We start from the raw sequence: 20,290 nt of genomic DNA on the forward strand, positions 1-20,290 counted from the left end.
GCTATAATGTTTAAATTAGAGCATTTTTGATAAAGGGATAATAATAACACTGAAAAACTAGTCACTGAAAGGTTAAGTCAAACCAATTATAATTTTCTTAATATTTGGGGGATCGTGACAGGTTGAAAGATATTGTACTTGATTTTTAAATATAAATCAATTAAATATTGAATTGATAATAAATTTTAAGATTATGATTTATATTTGGGTCAACTTATTAGAGAACATAACAGGTTACATACATAAGAACCATTGGTCAGAAATTAAAATGGGATGATTAATCAAGTGTAATTTAATTGTAAATAAATTTTAGAAATTGAGAATTAGAATGTAATTAATAAGGGGATTACAATTCTAGACAAAAAAAAAAATTAAGTATGGACTTGAGTGAATAAATTTTTAAAATTATTCTAAAATAATATATATGATATTATTTAAGGGACAAATTGATATTTTATAATTTATAGGGATTTTAGATTTTCTTATAAATAAAATGTTATGCCTTTTATTTTTTGAATGTTTTAGATGATAGTGTACAGAAACACCTAAATACAAAAGAAAAGAGTTAACATTAAAAAGTATAATAATCTCTCTCACTTAAAAGGGTTTGAGAGATTTTTCACTGGTGGTTTGTGTGAATTACCGTTAAAAACTGAACACTTTGACAACTTGTGATTTGGTACAACTCAACCTTGAAACAATTATTTAAAGTTAAAAAAATATTTGATTTTTGTATAATTTTTGTATAAACTCTAAACAACTCTAGATCTATTTAATTTGATTCTTGAAATTCTTAAAAAAAATTAAATTTATTATTTCCACTGCATATAAATATTTTGAAAAAACCAACAGTTGGCTACCTTGCATTAGTCAAAAGATTTAGCTTTGATATTTTTTTTTTTATTCTTTGTTGAGTTTTATGCAGCAAGTTTGTTGCATGTAAATCCTTGATGGATGATCGAAGCCTTCGAGGATATTTTTATAATTCAAGAGTAACTTTTTGAAGTGAGATGTAATCTATAATTCAAGAGTACTTAGTCAAAATGGGCTAAAATATTTGCACAATATTTTATGAGGTTGACTGGATAGAGTAAGAGATTATCCAGAATCTCGTCAATGTTATAATCCTGAAGGAAGACATGGTGATTTAATTATAAAATAAAATAAAATAAAATAAAATAACAATTTGAATTTATCCTCAATGAATTTCTTGCTTGTTATGGCTTTTTAAATGGGAAAACCAACTCAGCAATGACTAATGAGCAATATCTCTATAGTACGATAAGGTTATTCCAATCATGTGCCTATAGTCACAAAGTTAATAGGTTAATCTAGAGTGGTTGAATTTTTTTTTTCATATCTTTTTTTAATTAAATTCTTTAATAATTTTGCCTTCAACATTAAATTATTTAATAATTAAGTTTCATAATTTTATTCAGTTTGATATGCTAACCTATATGAGATCGAGTCAGGATTTTTTAATTTTTTTTTACATTGTCATATTTATTTTTGTTTTGTATTTTTAATCATATTATTTGAATTAATCAGGTTTATTAAATTCAATCAAATTAACATCATAGTTTTTTTTTTTTTTTGTAGAAACACTTGTGTCACTTTTAGCATCTTTATTTTTGTATGGTGGAGGAAACTTGTATCAGTCCAAGGCATAATAGCACGTTCCCCAATCTCCTCTTACTCTAATCTCTATTGCCTTTATATACTGAGGGCTTTAAAAAGAGGTTTTGCCCACAAAAGTTTTCACTACTTGCAAAATCGAATAATAAAAAGAATAAACCTACGTTTTTTTTTACATGTGAAGGATAATTCGCTATCCTGAGCCTGAGGCTCGTTGTCTTTGGTTCTGATTTTTCAAACATTCATTTTAATACTCTTTCATTTTACTAGTTCAAATTTAACCTCTTCTTTTCAGATATTTGCCCCCCACATTTCTTTTCAAATTTAACCTATCTTCCAACCCTAGCTCCAAGCCTGAACATTACAATTTATCTTTTGTATTTTGTATTGTATAATTAGAAATAATCATTATTTTTGAAGTCATAAAAACTAACTCTTATATTAATTTTTTTAAAATATGTTTTGTATATATTAATATTTTTATTTGTTCAAGAAAAAACGAAGAAATCATCATTCAAAATTTCAAATCACACTACGCAAAAGCAACAAAATACTAAGGGATTTTTAGGATTGTAATAAAAGTGTTTAAAGTATCTTCTATATAAAAATGTATTAAAATAATATATATTTTTTATTTTTAAAAAATTATTTTTGATACTAACACATTAAAATAATATTTGTATGCAGACTAATTTTTATACTCCCTTGAAATATAATGTAATAACTCAGCCCGCATGTTCTTATACAATTATATTTTACTTGGAAGTTTTTCATTTCCATTTCTTGGCACGGATTTTCTTTCTTTATGTAAGTTCTGCGACAGTGGCTGTGTTGGATGTCGTATCAGAGGCTTCTTATGATAAGATCACAAGCATTAACTACTACATATATTGCCCTCCTCATGCTACTACAAACGCACTCGAAGAGCCTGTGAAATGGCTGATTGAACCAAAGAGTGCCTTCGCAGCACCGAAATGCCTTACCCTGTACACACCAGAGACTGCTGACTGCGGAATTCTCCATTCTATGGTTGCGTAACTCTGAGGACTAAGTTTTGAAGGCCGTGACCAAATAAACCGCAGGCAGAAGTCGTCGTCGTCGTATGCTGGAACCCATGTCTTCTGGCCCTGGAGAATCTCAACCAGAGCAAACGTGCCCTCGGTCAGCAGGTCATTCCTTGGGCAAGCAGACCAGAATGTGACTGTAACCATGTCACCCCTTTTGAAGGTGGAGTTTAAAGGGACGTCACTTTTAACATCTCCAAACTTTGCACCAGGACGGGTTGAATCTAAGACAACTGGAGTTAATAAACTGATTTGCTCGTCAAGGAGATCTGGGGGTTGTGGACCTGGTTCCACAGGTCGGCCACTGATGAGAGCTGCAGCTAGTTTCCTGAACTCCTGAATGTAGGCACTGAGTGTGTGTGGGCCATAAAGAGTGGAGGCCCCCTGGCAAACGAAGTAGCACAGACATAATTGTAAAAAAATCCGTTAAACTTATTTTCATAATCTCTTAAATCTGAAACTTTAAAGCAATGAGTCGATAAGAGGATGAATAAATTTTGGCAACTAACTTCATCATATCAAAAACACCCTTATTTCTGATACCATTTTATTGGATCAAGTCTGAAGCATGAAGCAACTTGTACTGACAAAATCTAACTCCAGTCAGTGATTAACATAGCTTGGAATGAGATTATGAAAAATGGGAAAAGAATGACAGACCTCATATCTCTGCACTTCATACTCCTCAAAGGTTGTCACATACTGTGAATACGTATTTGTCAGACCAGAAATGACAATGTGAACATTTCTCCCGAACTCTTTGCTAGCTCCTGAAGTGAGAACCATCTTCACAGCATCGCGAAGGCGCCTGCCAGCCATGGTAGTGAACTCTGCATGGAAAAATAGCATTAGAAATACAAGACACTGAGATTGAGATTAATACGAAATAGAAAATATACGAGTTGTTGATGTGGATTTTGATTTGAAGATGCAAAATACTCTTCAGTCTTTGCAGCTTTCCATAGATAACTACCCATTTACCAACGCACCTAGTGTCATTAAAATCTTCATCTCCCAATTTTCTCTCTAGCTCTACATGCTATTTACTAAAGGATATTAGATGGAGTTAAGGAAGAGCAGCTTACTAGAAGATAAAAGATAAGAAAGAAAAGGTTTTACATGCAAAAAAATCCTAACAAACAGATGTGCAAAGTGATGCAAGGTGCTATATAAGTGCATGATGCCACTCCATCATGTTACTGTACTAAATGCCATCTCTGTATGTATGATTTATTAGTATCGAAAGCTTTTCTCTGAAGAAAGAAAGAAAAAACTAAAAAGACGTTTCCACCTCCAGGTACACTGAGAATGACAAGTTGTCCTATCCGCAAGATTTGAACTGGAAGTATTGAAGGCTGCATAAAAATAGAACCATGGGAGCATCAAATTAGTCCATTTTCTGTGCATAAATGCTTGGAAAATAAAACTCCTTCATAAGTAACCAAAATGCTTTATGACCACCTAAAAGCATCGAACAAAACCTCAACATTTTTAATCACATAATCTATGAAACCATGACAAAGCATAAGAAGGCCAAATATCACACCAGGAACTTTTTCTCCATATGAACCTCCTAGATATGCTGAAGAAAACTTACATGCCTTATTTACATGCAGATTCAGTCACCAAATATTGATATGATACGTGGTATTTCCAGGAAATATGCTAGATTCAGCCCACTACATGCCTGAGCTGTGGATATGCAACAGAGCACCATGCTTATGATTCTATCTCCATCAATCAGGAAGTCAATGCTCCAAAAGAATACATCCCAGCACCATAAAACATCTAAACACGGTGTAATCCACTCACAAGATAGCACTGTTTCTCTAAAGAAAAACACACTCGATGTTTCAATTTTCATTAAATGGTCAATGTGTCCTTTCATTACTGAAAAGTGTGGTAACACTTCAAAGGTACAGTCTGTGTTTCTTCTGGGGGCAAATCTAAGTCGTTTTCTGTTTCTTATAGAATCAGGTCTTACCATTTTGGACTTGGTATTCCCTATTTTACAATTCAGAAAAATTACCGTACGAAATGCATATGCTTTTGACTTGCATATCTAGTGAAACTCTCATACAGTAATGCTAAATTGGCTTCCTTCCAATGTATAATAATAGCAAATCAAATTAGATACTCACTGCCCAGGCATACGGTTTGTCCATTTCACCAGTGTCAAGCAGGATAGGCTTTGGACGCTGACAATCGACTTGTTCCTGATTTGGTGTTTTCAGAAAGTCCCTCACCAACCTCCAGAAGGCATTGCCCTGAAAGAGTTCCAAGTAGAACAAAAGACACAATTGCCATTAAGGAATTCCCTTTTCAAATACTATAGGTACTGGATAAAACAGAATATTCTTTATACTGGCCTTGTCATCTCCTTGCTTGAAATCAAAAGCTCCAGGTCCATCGGTGGTTCCAGCAGCAAAAGCAAAACCCATCGCTGCAGGACATGTCTTCACCACGCCATTGCCTTGTGCAACTTCAAGATTTGAGAAATTCACATAAGCATGTCGGTACCCAACCTTCCCTTTCAGCTGCTCAGTTCCTTTGTTGAACAATTCGACAGCTTTTTTGAATTGTCTTTCTCCAATGATTCTTGTACTCTCAAATTCATCAGGATAACTGCAAAATGAACATGGAGAATGGTTAAATCCACAATGGTAACCAACACCAAAATATTGTTTGAATAAATGATAGAGAAGAGAGACAGAGGCTGCTATAGTACATACCCTGGGCCCCTGCCATAGCACTGTTCATTCTTCCCGTTGCAGGTACTATGATTGAAATCGCAAGGCAGTCCAGTGTCAATGCAGAATGCACCAAGAACATTGGGACTTACATCACCGCAATTAGTTTGACAGAATGCAGATACAAATTGGGGCCTGTCAGCCAGCCTCAAAGAGTTTCTGACCCGTTTTGCAACACTCGAAAACCTTGTAGCAGGTTGCCCCTGAGAAGATTTGAAGGAGGCGGCAAATTCCATCGCTTCCTTACCTGTTACAGAAAGATTATTTACCATAAACATGAAAATTTCTATTTCCTACAAAAATATAAAATCATGTGCAATGTCCGTAACTATGAATCTATGTGGCAGTTTAGTCAAACTACCATTTTGTTGGACTTGCATTGAGATGTGGAGCAGAATAGTCTGCATTTCGAAGTCAAAGCACAACACACTTGGCCAGTGTAAGGTTGGTATAAAATTTGAAAAGTCATTTGACAGTTGGCCTAGTTACGTGCCCTTAATTTTTTTTCCCATTTTCAGATAAATTAAGACCACAGGCTAAATAGAATTAGTTTCAGTTTATCTTCCTTGAGATGTCAATGCTACCAATACATAACTACAATGGAACTATGAGATAAAAAATGTAGTTACCTCATACATGAATTTAACAGTATACATTTATTACAATTCGACGAAAGATGTCCACTTACGGTTCTCATTGATGCTAGGAACTATGCTTGAGACTCTTCGAGGGATTTTTGCAGTTCCAGATTTATTAGCATGTTGGCTATCCAAATTTTCAACATGGCCTTTTTTCTCAAACCAGTCCTCCATAAATCGTGCAGCAGCTCCTTTGTTGTCACCACTTATCAGTGAGTTTGTACGACTCATTGAAGTTCCATGAGTTGCAAACCAGTTAAAACTACCTACTGCCCCCCACTCATCATCCACAAACTTTATTAGGGTCATTTCTTTATCCACATCATACTTATATTTACTCCGCTCTTCTGCAGGATTATTAAGATAAGAACTAGGACTGCGATTTACACCAGCATCTAACAGCTCTCCTGCAAAACAATCATTAAAATATCATAAATTACATTCTTGGAATCCAGCACGAAGATATCTAAACAGTAAAAAGAACAGGAAAGGAAATGTGACACGGTTGGTCAGTCAACTTTTAACCCTACAACTCTTACTTAACCTGACGCAGAGGTTAATCTGGTGGGATGTTCAAGCTATAGTAAAAAGACAACATGTCGTCCCTTCCATAAGTAAATAAAATTATACTCCCTCCATTCTACGTCTCGTGGCTACTCTTTGGTGATCCAACTTTTCAAGGGAGTAACCACTAATTATGTTCTCACTCTTTGGAAAATATGTGCATTCCATAATTGCCTTTCCACAATCTCATGTTCGCTTCTTCTAACTACTCTATTTAAGAAACCATGGCAACTCCATAAATACTATATGGAAGTGAACAACATTTTGAGACAATCCAAAGTGGAAGGTTGGTAAAAAATACTGAGATGAAAGAGTCAAAGAACAATAGGCCTCTGAAAAAAAAAAGTGACACACAAACTTCAGTAAATTATTCAGCGTCTGCTTTCCGAGAAAATGAAAAGGCAGAAAGCTTCTTAAATTTATCACCATCTTCTGGTATTTCAGTTTCTTCCTTTCTGCTAGATGACATTGAGCTACTAAATAAAGATTTCGATGGCAAGAAAATCAATAAAGAACTGGAAGCAGCTAAGGTCAACCAGCAATGCAACAAAGAGTATTTAAGTCATCCTACCAACCTTTATTTACAAAAATTGACCCTGGCCGAAGATTTTCATGAGCTTGTATGATGCTTTTCTCAATACCATCAACAAGAACATCAAAAGACTGGCGAACGAACCCAAGCGAAGTCACAATATATACAACATATTGCAGATAGCCTCCAGGCCCGGCATGGGTGTGGATACCACTAATGGCAACATTCTGCTCTGTATAAAGCCCTCCATACCTAAAAAGAAAACAGAGAAGATATAATATGATATGATATTTGGTCACGCAGCACTAACATTAGGAGCAACCTCACAGATGACCCAAAGAGAGGGCTAGTGCCCACCTCCACCAACAACTTCCCTCTCACATCAAAACTCTAATCAAACAAACCAAAAACCTCTCCCCTAACTACCAAAAAAACTCTAAAGACAATGTGTATGCATTGATGTTGGTGTTGGCATAAACAAAAACATCATGGTCATTCAAACTGCTTATTTGAAATTCTATAGCATATAAAACGCCAAAAATTCTGAAACTAAACAATGCTCATAAACCCCATGTTAATTTATACTTGAAATTTGGTTCTTGTCTATTTTACAAGCATATTAGTAATTCAAAAAAAAATTGAGAAAAAAAGGTCGATAAAAAGACACTATTAGGAATCTACCTTGCTTTCAATCTCTCAAGAACTTTAATAGTAACAATCTGCGAAGCCATACAAGCATCAAGGTTCACATAGACAACACGGCTCCCCTGAGGTTCAGCCACAATGAATGCACGAGCTCGCAACCTGAAGTGAACACCAGAAGCAATCTGTTCCGTATTTGCATACCCCATCATGTTGACATCAGCTGCAGGCCCTGTTATGTCATAGCTCCCGAGTCCAATCAAGTAATTGGAAGTTGATAAACTCCCTCTAAAATTCTGCATTAACATCACCAAGAACCAAACGGATGCAATTTGCAGCCATATCCCACTATACCCTCTCGGAAAAATGTCCATCGCCTTCACTCAATCTGCATCCTTCACCAAGAAAAAAAGTGCTTAGTGAAAATAACTCTGAATATTATTCAAAACGAAGATCCAAGGCATTGTTAAAGAAGACAAAGGGGAGATTCTGTGCAAGGAAGTCCTCATGATTAGAGCTAAAATGGTCGACAATTTAAACAGTAATTTCCTTCCATTAGTGAAAGTAATTAGTAGATAATTAAAGAAAATCACGACATTATGATAGAGTTTTAATGCAAAAGGGAGAGATATTTATTTTATTTAAGAGGGAAATGTTATAACCGCGTTGCATAATAATATAATATAGAGACCTTATTATAATATATTTTTTTTAAATGAAAATAATTCAACAAAGAGTTGTTTAAAATACGAGAAAAGCTTGGATTACCGACAGAGGGAGATTTATAACTCTTCAGTTCTGCTGTGGTTGTAGCAGCAAGATAGCAGGATCAATACATACATCCATATATATACATAAATTTGTATGCATATGCAGCAGACAGAGAGAGAGAGAGAGAGAGAGAGCAGAGAGTGGAAACAAAGTGACAAACACCCAAGTTTCTCCCTTCCTTGTGGGGCCGGAAGGAAGAAAGTACAAATGGGAACCTTAGTTTTTTATTTAGCAACTCGACTCTTTCCTGCTTGGGCTTATTTTTATTTTAGTTTTTATTTGCTGGATTTTCTATCTGCAGTGTGTCGTGTTTTTCTTCTGCATTTTTCTTGATCTAGCCGCAAAGGTTGAAGAATTTATTCGTGTTTTGGCCATTTCAAGGCTGGAGTTTGAACCTTCTTCGTGTTATATAAGACAAAAACTCACGATTGAGACTTTCCGATTTGAACAGTTTCATGATTAATTTCTTTAATATTAAGTTGCATGATCCTTGTTAAGCATGTCGGCATGTTAGCCCGAATCCGATTCATTCTAACTTTTATTTTCAACTGGTTTTTTATATTAATTCAGTTAAATTTAGGTGATTTATTGAGTTGATTTTTTTATCTGATTTATCCAGTTTAAATCCATCCAAATCAAGATTCAAGAATTAAAAAAGAAATTAAAATAATATTATTTGAAAAAACATAACATACCAAAGCAGATATAATAACGTCCGAGTTAATCTTATAATGCAATAACTCAAATCTTAAACTGGGTTAGATTCTGGTTTGGGTCAAACAATATACTTATTTCATAATTTTTTTTTGGAGTACTCCTGTTTATATTGTATTAATTTCATGTTTCTATTACCAATTTCAAGTATGCATGTATTATGGTGTTGTACCACCGTTAAAAATAAAAATTTTTATTATTAATGTGGATGTTCGGATCAATTTGTATATATCTTAACTAATTTGATGGATTTTAAAGTTAACGATCATGTAAGTTTACAGAAGTTATCATATTAACAACTACATGGTTTAAACTTAAAACTACAAGAAGACCAAACTTTTTATTCCAAGTATATGGTTATAATCAAACAATGAAAAGGTATTTGATGATTATATTAATTAAATTACAACCTAAAATATATTGTCATGATTTATTTTCTCAACACTCTTATTTTCCTGTCGCCACCGCTTTTAGCTTTTTGCATTTTTAGTGTGCAGGTTCGGGTATGCCAAGGCACTTGGGCATCACCAATCTTGGTGGATCTCATGATTGCAGTGAGGATTGGCTTGAGTGTGCCATCGAGAAGAAGAAATGATTTGCTTCTTCATCACGAGAGGATGCTTAAATGTGCACGTGTCATGTGTTGGGTAGCTCTTGATTTTGATTTTTTTCTTTTTTTTAGAAAGGTTCTAGCTATTTAAATTGTAATGTTGGGGTCGGTGAAGCTCACAGAGGAGATGAGCCCTTAGTGTTTAATTTCTAGTGCGGTTTAGAATAGTTTTTAAAATCGTGTTTTTTAAAGATTTAAAAATTAATTCTTATTATATTTTTGGATGGCCCGCTACTTTATGGCGTTCAAATGTGGCGCAGTGCCACCACCCGCCTCGCTATGAGCCCTAACTGTCTAATTTCAACAACTTTATGGCACTCAGAAGTGGCGTAGTGCCACCAGCCCCCTCGCATTCACACACCATAGTGGTGGGGATAGTCTTTGTCAAGCTAGACTGAGTGCTGCCATGGTCCACATGCCATGGTTCTTAAGCATTTATCAGAAATCCAGTCGAGCAATGATGCTGGCGGTGTCATTCGGAATTAATTACATCAACCCTACTTGTAAGATCTGGCTCTACAGATCAGCCTGACGACCTTTCCAGCTAGTACCTTGTTGATTAAGAGTGAATAACAGTGTGGTTGCGGATATTTTTTAAATAATTTTTCGTGTAAAAATATATGTTAATGATGTTTTTTTATTTTTTAAAAAATTATTTTTGACATCAGCACATTAAAACGATCCAAAACATACAAACCATATTAAATTTTAGCCAAAAACAATTTAAATTTTTTTGGAAACGCAGCCGCAGCTGCGTTCCCAAACGTATCCTAATTTGATAACTCTGTCACCTAGAGCTTGATTCAAGTTAGTAAAAAAAACCGTTTTATTACTAAAATGATATCATTTGAGGCTTCAGGCTTCTTAGTTTTTTTTTAAAAAAAAAACCCAAAACAATATTGATTCGAGACTATTTTTCAAAAATAAGAGCTTTGGTTGATATAGTTTTAAAACTCGGTTCCATTTAGAAGATCAACATAAAACCTGACTGACCTGAAGTCAAAGCCAAATTGGTTTATAAAAAAAATAAGGGAAGTCAAAAACCCGGTTGATCCGGCAAGACCTGGTTAAAAACCTGATTGTAACCCGTTGACTATTTATTTTTTAACCAAAATAATGTCGTTTTATTTATAAAAAAATTGAAAGTGACCCGGTCAAAACCTGTGACTCAGTTCTTGGGTCGAGTCAACCACCAGGTCGGGTTTAAAAACATTGTGGTCAACTCACCTGAGCCGCAATCACCGCCTTGAGTTGGGTAAACTCTACCCTTATAATTATGATGTCAAGCTGAAAATTCATGATTTAGGGGGGTTTAAAAATGTGGTAGCGGCTGCTTTTAGAGTGTTTTTTGTTTGGAAATACATCAAAATAATAATTTTTTTATTTTTTAAAAAATTATTTTTAATATCAGCATATCAAAACAATTCAAAACTATAAAAAAAAATATTAAACAAAATAAATTTTAAAATTTAATGAAATGATGGTTGCACTGCCTAGCCAAACACTCATTAGCTGTAAAGCCCATCCTTTAATTCTTTTTGGTTTTGAGTGAGAATTTGTTGACCCAAGCAACAAAAAATTATATATCAATTAAATTAATGTTGAGGTTTAAAACTATAAAATTTAATTAATGTTAATATTCAAAAACACGATATTAATTTTCATTGTTCAAACTATAATATCCAAAAATATGTTAATTCACTAAAAAAAAATTGAATTTCTTTGGATTTTGTATGCTAATTGCACAATTTATATGTGTAGTGATTATGAAGATTGAATGATAAAACATGCACATGTGGTAAATGATAGACATTATAACATTCATGTTCACATGTTATTGCAAGTTGTGCTAAGAATCACTTAGACCTTACACAATTTGTTGATGATCATTACACGATTTAGAGTTATAGATCAACATATAGCATGTCATTCCATCAATTATCAGACAAATTAGAATGGAGTGATTACACTAGACCTCTAGTTGAAGCAAACTCATCTAGATATAAATTCAAGTGTGGTCGATGAATGTCTACTTGTTTGCACAACGAGATAGATGCAAGAGAGAATCATGCATATTATATGTGTGTCATTTACAATGACTAACCATAATAAAAAAACATGTTTTAATCGACAACATATGAATAACAAAACAAATATTTATTATGATATATTATTATATTTTTGTAAAGTACATTAAACTTATCTAATTTCATATCAAAATAGGTATCATTATATAGGATGTCGTACACGCAAGTTGGTAGATCTTCTGTTCATCTTGAGTGCCCATATTATGACAATAACATCCCTATAGAGCATGATGATGACATCCACGTAAAGTATGACTATAATTATGGAAAGCAGGGGTCATAATACATGCCTACTAGACTCGCTGATATTTTTGTTCTGCGGTTGCAAGATAGATATCAATCTAAGAATGTTTTTACCGGAAGCGTAAGAAAATTTAATTTAATATATTTTAATTTACTTAACATTAAAGGTAATATATATTTAAATAGGTATTATATATCATTTAAATTGTATCATAGTTCAAAATCATAATATTTAATTAATGTTGTTGAAAAACAGATATCAATTATATCTCCTCGTTGTGAACTATAATATATTTTTTTTAAAAAAAAGGTGCTATTTCAATGAAAATGAATTGCTACTGTGTTAATTTACGATTTCTTTGCATTTTGTATACTAATTGCACAATTTATCCCAAATAAAATAGGGAGGAGGAAATATTATTATTTTTTTCTTTTAATTCAACGCATTTGAATCAGAGCGAAGAAAAGAAATGAAACGGTACAAATTTTCTTAAAAAAAAAAAACACTCAATCAGTGGTACCCGGCCCCGCCTTGTGGAGCTTATCTATCTTTCTCTCTATGTTAATTGTCATGTCATGTACGAAAGGATTGCCTTCGATCATCGGATTTGGTTCCTTACCAACTAAGAAATTAAAATTAAAATTAAAATTAAAAACTTTATGGTAATTGACATCCGATTTTTGCACTCTCAATAACTAAGAATTTTTATAATTTAATTAAGTAATTAAAAAAATAAAGATATCTGTTTGTTTGTGTTAAGGAGAAAGCAGGAAATGGAGGTCGTATCAGTGCGTGGGTAGGTTTTCCTCGTATAGATGCAAATGTTGGTTTTCCTTTTATTATCGGGGCGGGGCGGTGTGAAAGGGGCAAGAACTTATTTTATAAGTGTTGGATGTGTGTGGTGTGGTGATGAATAATATCTACTCTTGAATAAAAGTATTTATTTGATAAATATGAAAAGATAATAAATTCTTATATTTTATCAGTGGAAAGCAGGAATGAAAGTCGCCATCTAATTTTTGGTTATTAAGAACCTTGACAGGGGTGGAACCAAAAAATAAAATTAAGAGGGTCAAAATTTTTGTTGTTTTATTATCTAGATTAAAAATATAAATATTGTTAAGGGAGGGGCTGAAAAAACAATTTCTTTGCAGGGGCCGAGGCCCTTGCTTGCCCTCCCTGTCTTCGCCCCTGCCTAACTGGTCTTAGAGATCGGGCACGAAGACTGGTTGCGTAAAGAAAAGGTATTAGTACCCCAAATACGCCCTACCTACGGTAAGTTGTATTGTTTAATTGTCTGATATATACTAAGGTGTTGTTATGGTTTCTAATTATTGGTCTGTCTATGGTTTAAGAAAAGTTCTTCTCGGTAAAGAGATTTTTATCTTGTCGGGTAAAACCTAACCGTTCTATGTCAACTAAAGAAACTGATTTTAATATTAGGAGTACGTCTTACATGTAAGTTTGTAATCCCAGATATTAAAAGAAAACAAAATAATATTTTTGGGTATTTTTGAAATATTAGCCTGGTTGTCATGACTTTAATAAATTGATTATTAAAGTCAAAAGACATGCTAAAACATATATTTTTTTAAGTTTTCTTTGCATTAAAATACGATATGATTTTTTTTAGAGACTTTGTCGTATGCATGAAAACAAAAACACATTATTTGTTTTATAATTTTTTTTACAACATTTCGGAGAAAACTGAGTATTTTAATACCGGATTTGTATCTTTACAATATAAAAACACAAACTGTTATTAATAAAAAAATACATGGAAAAATCATAAATTCTTAAAATGATTTTTTTTTTGCTAGGCCGGACCTGGCCTAGTCATTTTGGGCTGGGCTAGCGCTGCCCGACCTAGTAAACAATGGAGGATCTCTCCATTGTTCATTTTGCAGAATAGTGGAGGTCACGGAGCCGAAGAAGAAGAGGAAGGAGGAGAAGAACTGGGGAGAGTAGACTTGGCGGCGACTTAAGGCGGTGCTGCTCTCGGCGGAGGTGGCAGAACACAGCTGCAGACGGTGACGTCACGGTGGTTCTACTCTTCTCTCTTATGTTTTCCCATTCTTTCTATTTTTCCTCTTTTTCTCAGTTTCTGTCTTCGCCTCTCAATCTTCGGTTCTCTCTGCTTCTGTTCTTTCTTCTTCCTCCTGCTTCTCTCGTTCTCAAGACACTCTCCCCTCAGTCGTTCCCTCTTCTCTGTTCGTCTCTTCTCTCTATTTTTCTTTTGTCTTTCTCCTTCTTTCTGTTACTGTCCTCCTCCTCTATTTTTTTTTCTGTTCTTTCACTCTCCTCTCTCTCATCCTATTCTTCCAAGCGTAAAAATATGCCCCTCGGTTCCCTCTGTTTTTCTTCTCAAAATGTCCCCTGTTTTTCAGTTCTCTCCTCTCTGTTCGTCGCTGCAAACCACCCATGTTTCCTTCTGGTTCTTTCTTTATTTATTTTAGTTTGTTCACTCCTCTCTCTATTTTCATTCTTTGTTTTTTTTTTATCAAAATCCCCTCCTCTTTGTTTTTCGTTCTTCTCCTCACTTTTTTCTCTCTATTTGCCTCCTCTCTTTTTTTCTTTTTTCCCCCTCTGGTTCCCCTGTTGAACGGGGCATTTATAAGATAGGGGAAGCGAGAGCTACCCTACCTCTGTCCAATCCTATAGACAGGATAGGGTGGCTGAGGTGGCCTCCGTGCAGTTGCCTCAGCCTCCCGCAGGGCTCCCCAGTCTAATCTTCATCATGGCGACAGATGAGGGGTATGGGTTATGTCAGGATTTATGCAAGGGGGGAAGGAGAGGGAGATACTGGCGTTGCAAGGGTGAGAAACTTCTTCTTCCCCTGCCTCTGCGTGTCCAGAGGAAGAAGAAGACCCACCATGCCGTTCAAAACGGCACCGTTTTGGCTTTTTTTTTTTAGTGAATAATGCATGAAACAACGCTGATTTACCCAAAACGCGTCGTTTCATTTAAATGGAAATAAGAAGAAGACCCACCATGCCGTTCAAAACGGCACCGTTTTGGCTTTTTTTTTTAGTGAATAATGCATGAAACAACGCTGATTTACCCAAAACGCGTCGTTTCATTTAAATGGAAAATGGAGCCAAAACATTACTTTTTCAAATCAGTCCTTCAATTTGCGTGTTTTTTCATTTTGGTCCTTAGTTTTAGATCTCTTCAATCAAGTTCTTAATTGACCATCAAACTTCAATATTTATGCAATTAAGCCCTTAATTTGACCAAATCAACTCTTAAAAATTATAACTTGACCTTAGAACTTTAATTTTTTCCAATTAAAGCCCAAATTGACTTAAAAATCAATTTTTTTTGCCATCAAACCGTCCATAAATTCAATTAAACCTTTAATAAAATTTAATTGAGTCCATAAACATTTGATTTTGGACTTTTCTTTCTCAATTTGAATTTTCTTTGTTAACAAGGCTCTCATTAGTCAATGATATACTGTCAAATTCCAATCTTTGTATTTTTGAACCTCCTCAACCAATTTTTAGCCATTTTCTGGGTGCTCTGGCATCCTCTTTTCATTGCTATTATTTTTTGATTTATTCTAAATATATATTTTTTTATTTTTTTGTATTTGTTTTTTGCGGGAACTCAAAAATAGGTTACAACATGGATTCAAAGCTTTAAAGCAGAAGAGGAGCTTCCAAACAAGACTTTCCTTGTTTATTTACTCACACTTTTGATCTAATCTTATTTTTGCAGGCAAGTATTGGATGAGCTTGAGATTCAGGAGTTTCTCATTGATCATGTTGGCCATTGTTGTTGTTAGGGAAGTTGTCCTACTCGGACCTGGAAGATTCATGCCATAGAAGGCTGCAATGTCTATATATAGGAACTCTAGAAACTTTCATAGGGGAGAGGGAAACTATTAGAGAAACAGAGCCATATCAGGGTCACTACCAGAAAACCGATAAATACAAACAGAAATACCAAGGGAATATTTCCGTAGGTAAATTTTCGAGGGATTTTACCAACGGACATATTCCCTCGGTATATACCGAAGGAATTACGGAGGGACAAAAAAATTAAAACAAAGCAAAAAAAAATGATGACGTGTCAGGATTTACCAACGAAATTACCGATGGAATAAATTCCGTCGGTAAAATTCGTCGGTAAATCCGTTGGTAAACTTGTTTACACTGTTCATCATGTCAATTACAAAGGGAATCACCGACGGACAAAATCCGTCGGTATTTTCCAGAGAGCTCCAGAACTGTTTACTTTCCAATTGCACTGTTAATTGTTGTTGTTTACGGACAAAATCACCGACGGATTGAAAAGTCATCAGTGTTATTTGGCAGTATTCTGAAAAAATTCAATTGATTTACAATTTTCATTTAAATATTATAGACGGAATCACCGACGGACTGAAAAATCATCGGTAATTGTTGGCGGTTTCTGAAAACTTTTTACGAAATCGAAAATTTAAATTAAATATTACCGATGGAATTACATATGAAATAATTAAAAAATATTAATATTCAATTATCCATCGGTAAATCCGTTGCTAACGCGCCCCAATAAAAAGCCTGAATCCCTTATTTCACAAGAGACAAACTTATTTCTTCTTCTTCTACTACTTCTTATTCTTCTACTTCTACTTCTTCTTCTTCTTCACTATATGTAAAAAACATCAATATCTATTTCTTTCTCTTCTTTTCTCTCCTCATCTCCTTCTCTTTTTCTCCATGCTCGGGTATGTCTTCTTCTTCTTTCTTTTTTTATCCTCTTAGTTTTTTTTAATTAATATGCTTTACGAAAAAAAAATTCTCTCCTTAGCTTCACTTGCAACTACATTAAGGTAAGATTTTTCTTCTTTTTTTCATGATATTTTAACCCTTTATATTTGTTTTTTATTTTATTTTTAATTGTTTTTGTTCTTAATAATTGTATAAATGTTGTTGTGAGATTTGTTTTTTCATATGAGATTAATTTTTAGTTGATTTATTTATAGGATTTTTAAAGTTTTAGCAATTGTAACTTCATTTTTTTCAAATGAATTTTTTTAGTTGAATTTATTTTTTCATTTTATTTATTTGTTGTAAATTTGTTTGAGTTGATTTTCTTATTTTTTTTCAAGCATTTTGAGTATATATTATACAGTGTTGATTTATGTTAATTTAATTATTTTATAATTTTATAAAATGAAATTTTTTTAAATAATTACCGACAGAATTACCGATGGAATTTCCATCGGTAATTCCATCGATAAATCCATTGGTAATAAAAAATATTATTACCGAGGGATATACCAACGCATTGAAGCGGGTAATTTTATTTTTTTATTTCCAACGGATAAAAAATTACCGATGAAGGATTCACCGACGGAGCATTTCCATCGGTGATGTCGTTGGTAAATTAATTACCGATGGAATATGTGTCTTATACCGACGGAAAAATTCCGTCGGTAAAACTGTTAAATCTTGTAATAGATGGGATTTTTCCGTCGGTAAAACTGTTAAATCTTGTAATAGATGGGAATATTGATGGAAAGGATACTTCACCTGAACTTGGCGTCTGGGAGCTGTATCTAAGATCTCAGTTCCCTGTTCTGTTTATATCTCATAAAGAAACACGGACCAAAGTTCCTCGTTCTGAAATTGTTGAGAAATGCACAGGTATATATGCACAATAGTATAATGGAATGGAGGACTGTGTATGGGTCATTTCTGACTAAAATTGTCTCTGCTGCCCTTAAAACTTTGATGTTGATGAAAACTCCATGGTCATTGGACTTTCGCATCTTTGTTTTTAAGATTAACTTCTTCATGTTTAGTCAGTGTTTATGTTCCATTCCCCACGGTTCAGTTTTTTTTTTTTTTTTTTAAAAAAAAAGAAATCTCCAACAGTGCCAATGCAGCAACAATCTCTTTTTATTGCATGGATAAATAAATTTTCTAGTTAGGAATGGAAAACACAACCATTATCATCAAATCTCAATCCATAATATCATCTCTACCAACCTGGTTCCTAGAAATTAGAAATATCTTAAAGCTTCATGATTTGAAATGCTTTGGAGCCTCAGGATTCTGTGACTAGTAATTCTTTTAGATGCTGCATTGACACACTTCACTTACTGTCATCTTACGACTGCTTATGTCAAAGAATGCGATGGAGTTCCCTTGGGTGGCTTAGATATTCTCAAGGTTTTGTCACGAGACATATTCAAGACTTTAATACCATGGCACATATATAACTATCTTCCATCCGCTTTAAACGATCTCGCTTATGATGGTGCTGACTAATTTGCTGTTAACAGGAAGGCGCTCATCGCGCAAAGTCAGTGCAACAAGCAGAGCTGCATCAGTTACAGATGAGTTTTTTCATAGAGCCAAAGGAGTCCAGTTGTGCAACTCAAGCATGTCAACGCAGCCTGGCCTCTTTTCCTGACTCATTCTTTCTCAATAAGTTTTCTTCTCAAGTTATTGCTGAGAGGGCTAGCTTCTGTACCTCTCACTGCAAGGGTCATCGTGGTCGGTCGCCTGTCAAGATTTTGCTCTGCCTGGAATGGTTGAAGTTGTAACGAAGCAAATCTCTTATCGTGGAGGAATTGAGGTCTATGATTTTGTATGTTCCCTGTGTTAGGAGTTTGTTTCCTTCAAAGGGTGAGAATAACTAGCGGCCCTCCCATCTTCAAGAAGATTTCATCGCAGAATTTTGCTGTCTATTTTTCATGTGCCCGACACTGCAAGGAGTTCCCAGGGGACCATCTTCTTTATATCCTGTGTTACCCTTGACAAAGGCAACAGTGTGGTGTTTTCTTACCTCTTCCCATCTCTTTGTATTTATGGAAAAATGCTGTCATCGGTGACTGCAACGTCAAGTTGACGGGTGGATTTTCTGGGTGCTTGATAATATATTTTTGTTTTGGATAAAGAATAATTGTATTAAAGGGAAAAAAACTGTACGAGGGATATACCCTAAAAAGTATAAAAGCTTGTTATTTTGGTTTATCTATTAAAATTAACAAGGAAAACAAGTAAAAGTTGAAAAAAATGAAAAATAAATGTGTTTTTGAAATAATTTTAGAGTAATATTTTATTATTTTAAAACAAAAGATATATATAAAAGGACATATCTTTCCTGTTTTCGTCATTGTTTTTTTTTTTCTCGAGACGTCTTATTTCTCGAAATAGTAACTCAATGCTTTTATATCTTATAATACCCTTGATAAAGGCAACTATATATGTGGTGCTTTCTTACCTCTTCCCATCTCTCTATATTTATGGCAAAATGCTGTCATCGGTGATTGCAACGTCAAGTTGACGAGTGGATTTTCATTGATATATTTTTTTTAATTAACTTTATTTGTTTTTGTATTTTAAAAGTGTTTTTCAAACAAATTTAATTTTTATTTTATTTTTTTATACTTTAAATTAATTTTTTTGATATTTTTAGATTATTTTGATGCGCTGATATCAAAAATAATTTTTAAAAAATTAAAAAATATTATTTTAATATATTTTCGAGTGAAAAATATTTTTAAAAATAACCCAAATAATAATGGTGTTAAAAGAAAAGAAAAAAACTGTACAGGATAATCATGTTTGGTCATAGGGATGAAGATAGATATAAAATAAATAGTAATTCAACGCCACGATATATATGTCTTTGCCTATTTTCTTTTATTTCTAAATAGAGGTTGAGTAAAATTTAAAATTTTGTTTTCTTTAAAATTAATTTTTTATATATTTGGATATCAGAAATAATTTTTTAAAAATAAATATATATATTATTTTAATATATTTTTAAATAAATAATATCAAACAATTCCTTCAAATAGGAGGTTAATCTGCATGTGTAGTGTGTACAGCAAACAAGAGAACAAAAGGTGGTGTTCCACAAGGTTTCAATTTCCATCTGTCCAAAGCCTATGTGCGGCATACGATGCTTCCTTCCAATAAATTAAAGTAAATAACAATTATTTGAGAGTATTTGAGAGTGATGAAATAATAATTATTTTTAAAGTTTTTTTTTGAAAATATATTAAAAATAATTTTTTAAAAATTTTAAAAAATTAT

The 20,290-nt window shown here is 33.6% G+C and overlaps 1 protein-coding gene across 3 annotated transcripts; it reads right to left on the minus strand.

The window, feature by feature from the left end:
- Positions 1–2,327: 2,327 nt before the first annotated feature.
- LOC133677629 (neutral ceramidase 2) lies at positions 2,328–8,912 on the minus strand. 3 transcript variants are annotated; one of them, XM_062099745.1, is made up of 10 exons: positions 8,598–8,912; positions 7,865–8,220; positions 7,227–7,435; positions 6,138–6,494; positions 5,432–5,696; positions 5,069–5,324; positions 4,841–4,966; positions 3,991–4,054; positions 3,360–3,529; positions 2,328–3,083 (listed from the first exon to the last, which is right to left on the minus strand). In XM_062099745.1, exons 2-10 carry the CDS (start codon positions 8,197–8,199, stop codon positions 2,535–2,537), a joined length of 2,331 nt encoding a protein of 776 aa, XP_061955729.1. In that variant the 5' UTR covers positions 8,200–8,220; positions 8,598–8,912; the 3' UTR covers positions 2,328–2,534. The 3 variants fall into 3 exon arrangements, with proteins under 3 accessions (XP_061955729.1, XP_061955730.1, XP_061955727.1); XM_062099746.1 differs by having other exon boundaries at positions 7,865–8,213; positions 8,594–8,912; XM_062099743.1 differs by having other exon boundaries at positions 8,594–8,912.
- Between the last annotated feature and the right edge of the window lie 11,378 nt (positions 8,913–20,290).

Source organism: Populus nigra, chromosome 17 (genome assembly GCF_951802175.1).
Source record: "Populus nigra chromosome 17, ddPopNigr1.1, whole genome shotgun sequence".
Lineage (NCBI taxonomy): Eukaryota > Viridiplantae > Streptophyta > Magnoliopsida > Malpighiales > Salicaceae > Populus > Populus nigra.

Excerpts from the sequence above, each read along its gene's own strand:
- LOC133677629 (XM_062099745.1), bottom strand. The coding sequence starts at position 8,199 with ATGGACATTTTTCCGAGAGGGTATAGTGGGATATGGCTGCAAATTGCA. Across the intron at positions 5,697-6,137 it reads TCCTAGCATCAATGAGAACC|GTAAGGAAGCGATGGAATTT; the intron begins GTAAGTGGACAT and ends TTTCTGTAACAG. Across the intron at positions 3,530-3,990 it reads CATTCTCAGTGTACCTGGAG|AGTTCACTACCATGGCTGGC; the intron begins GTGGAAACGTCT and ends TTTTCCATGCAG.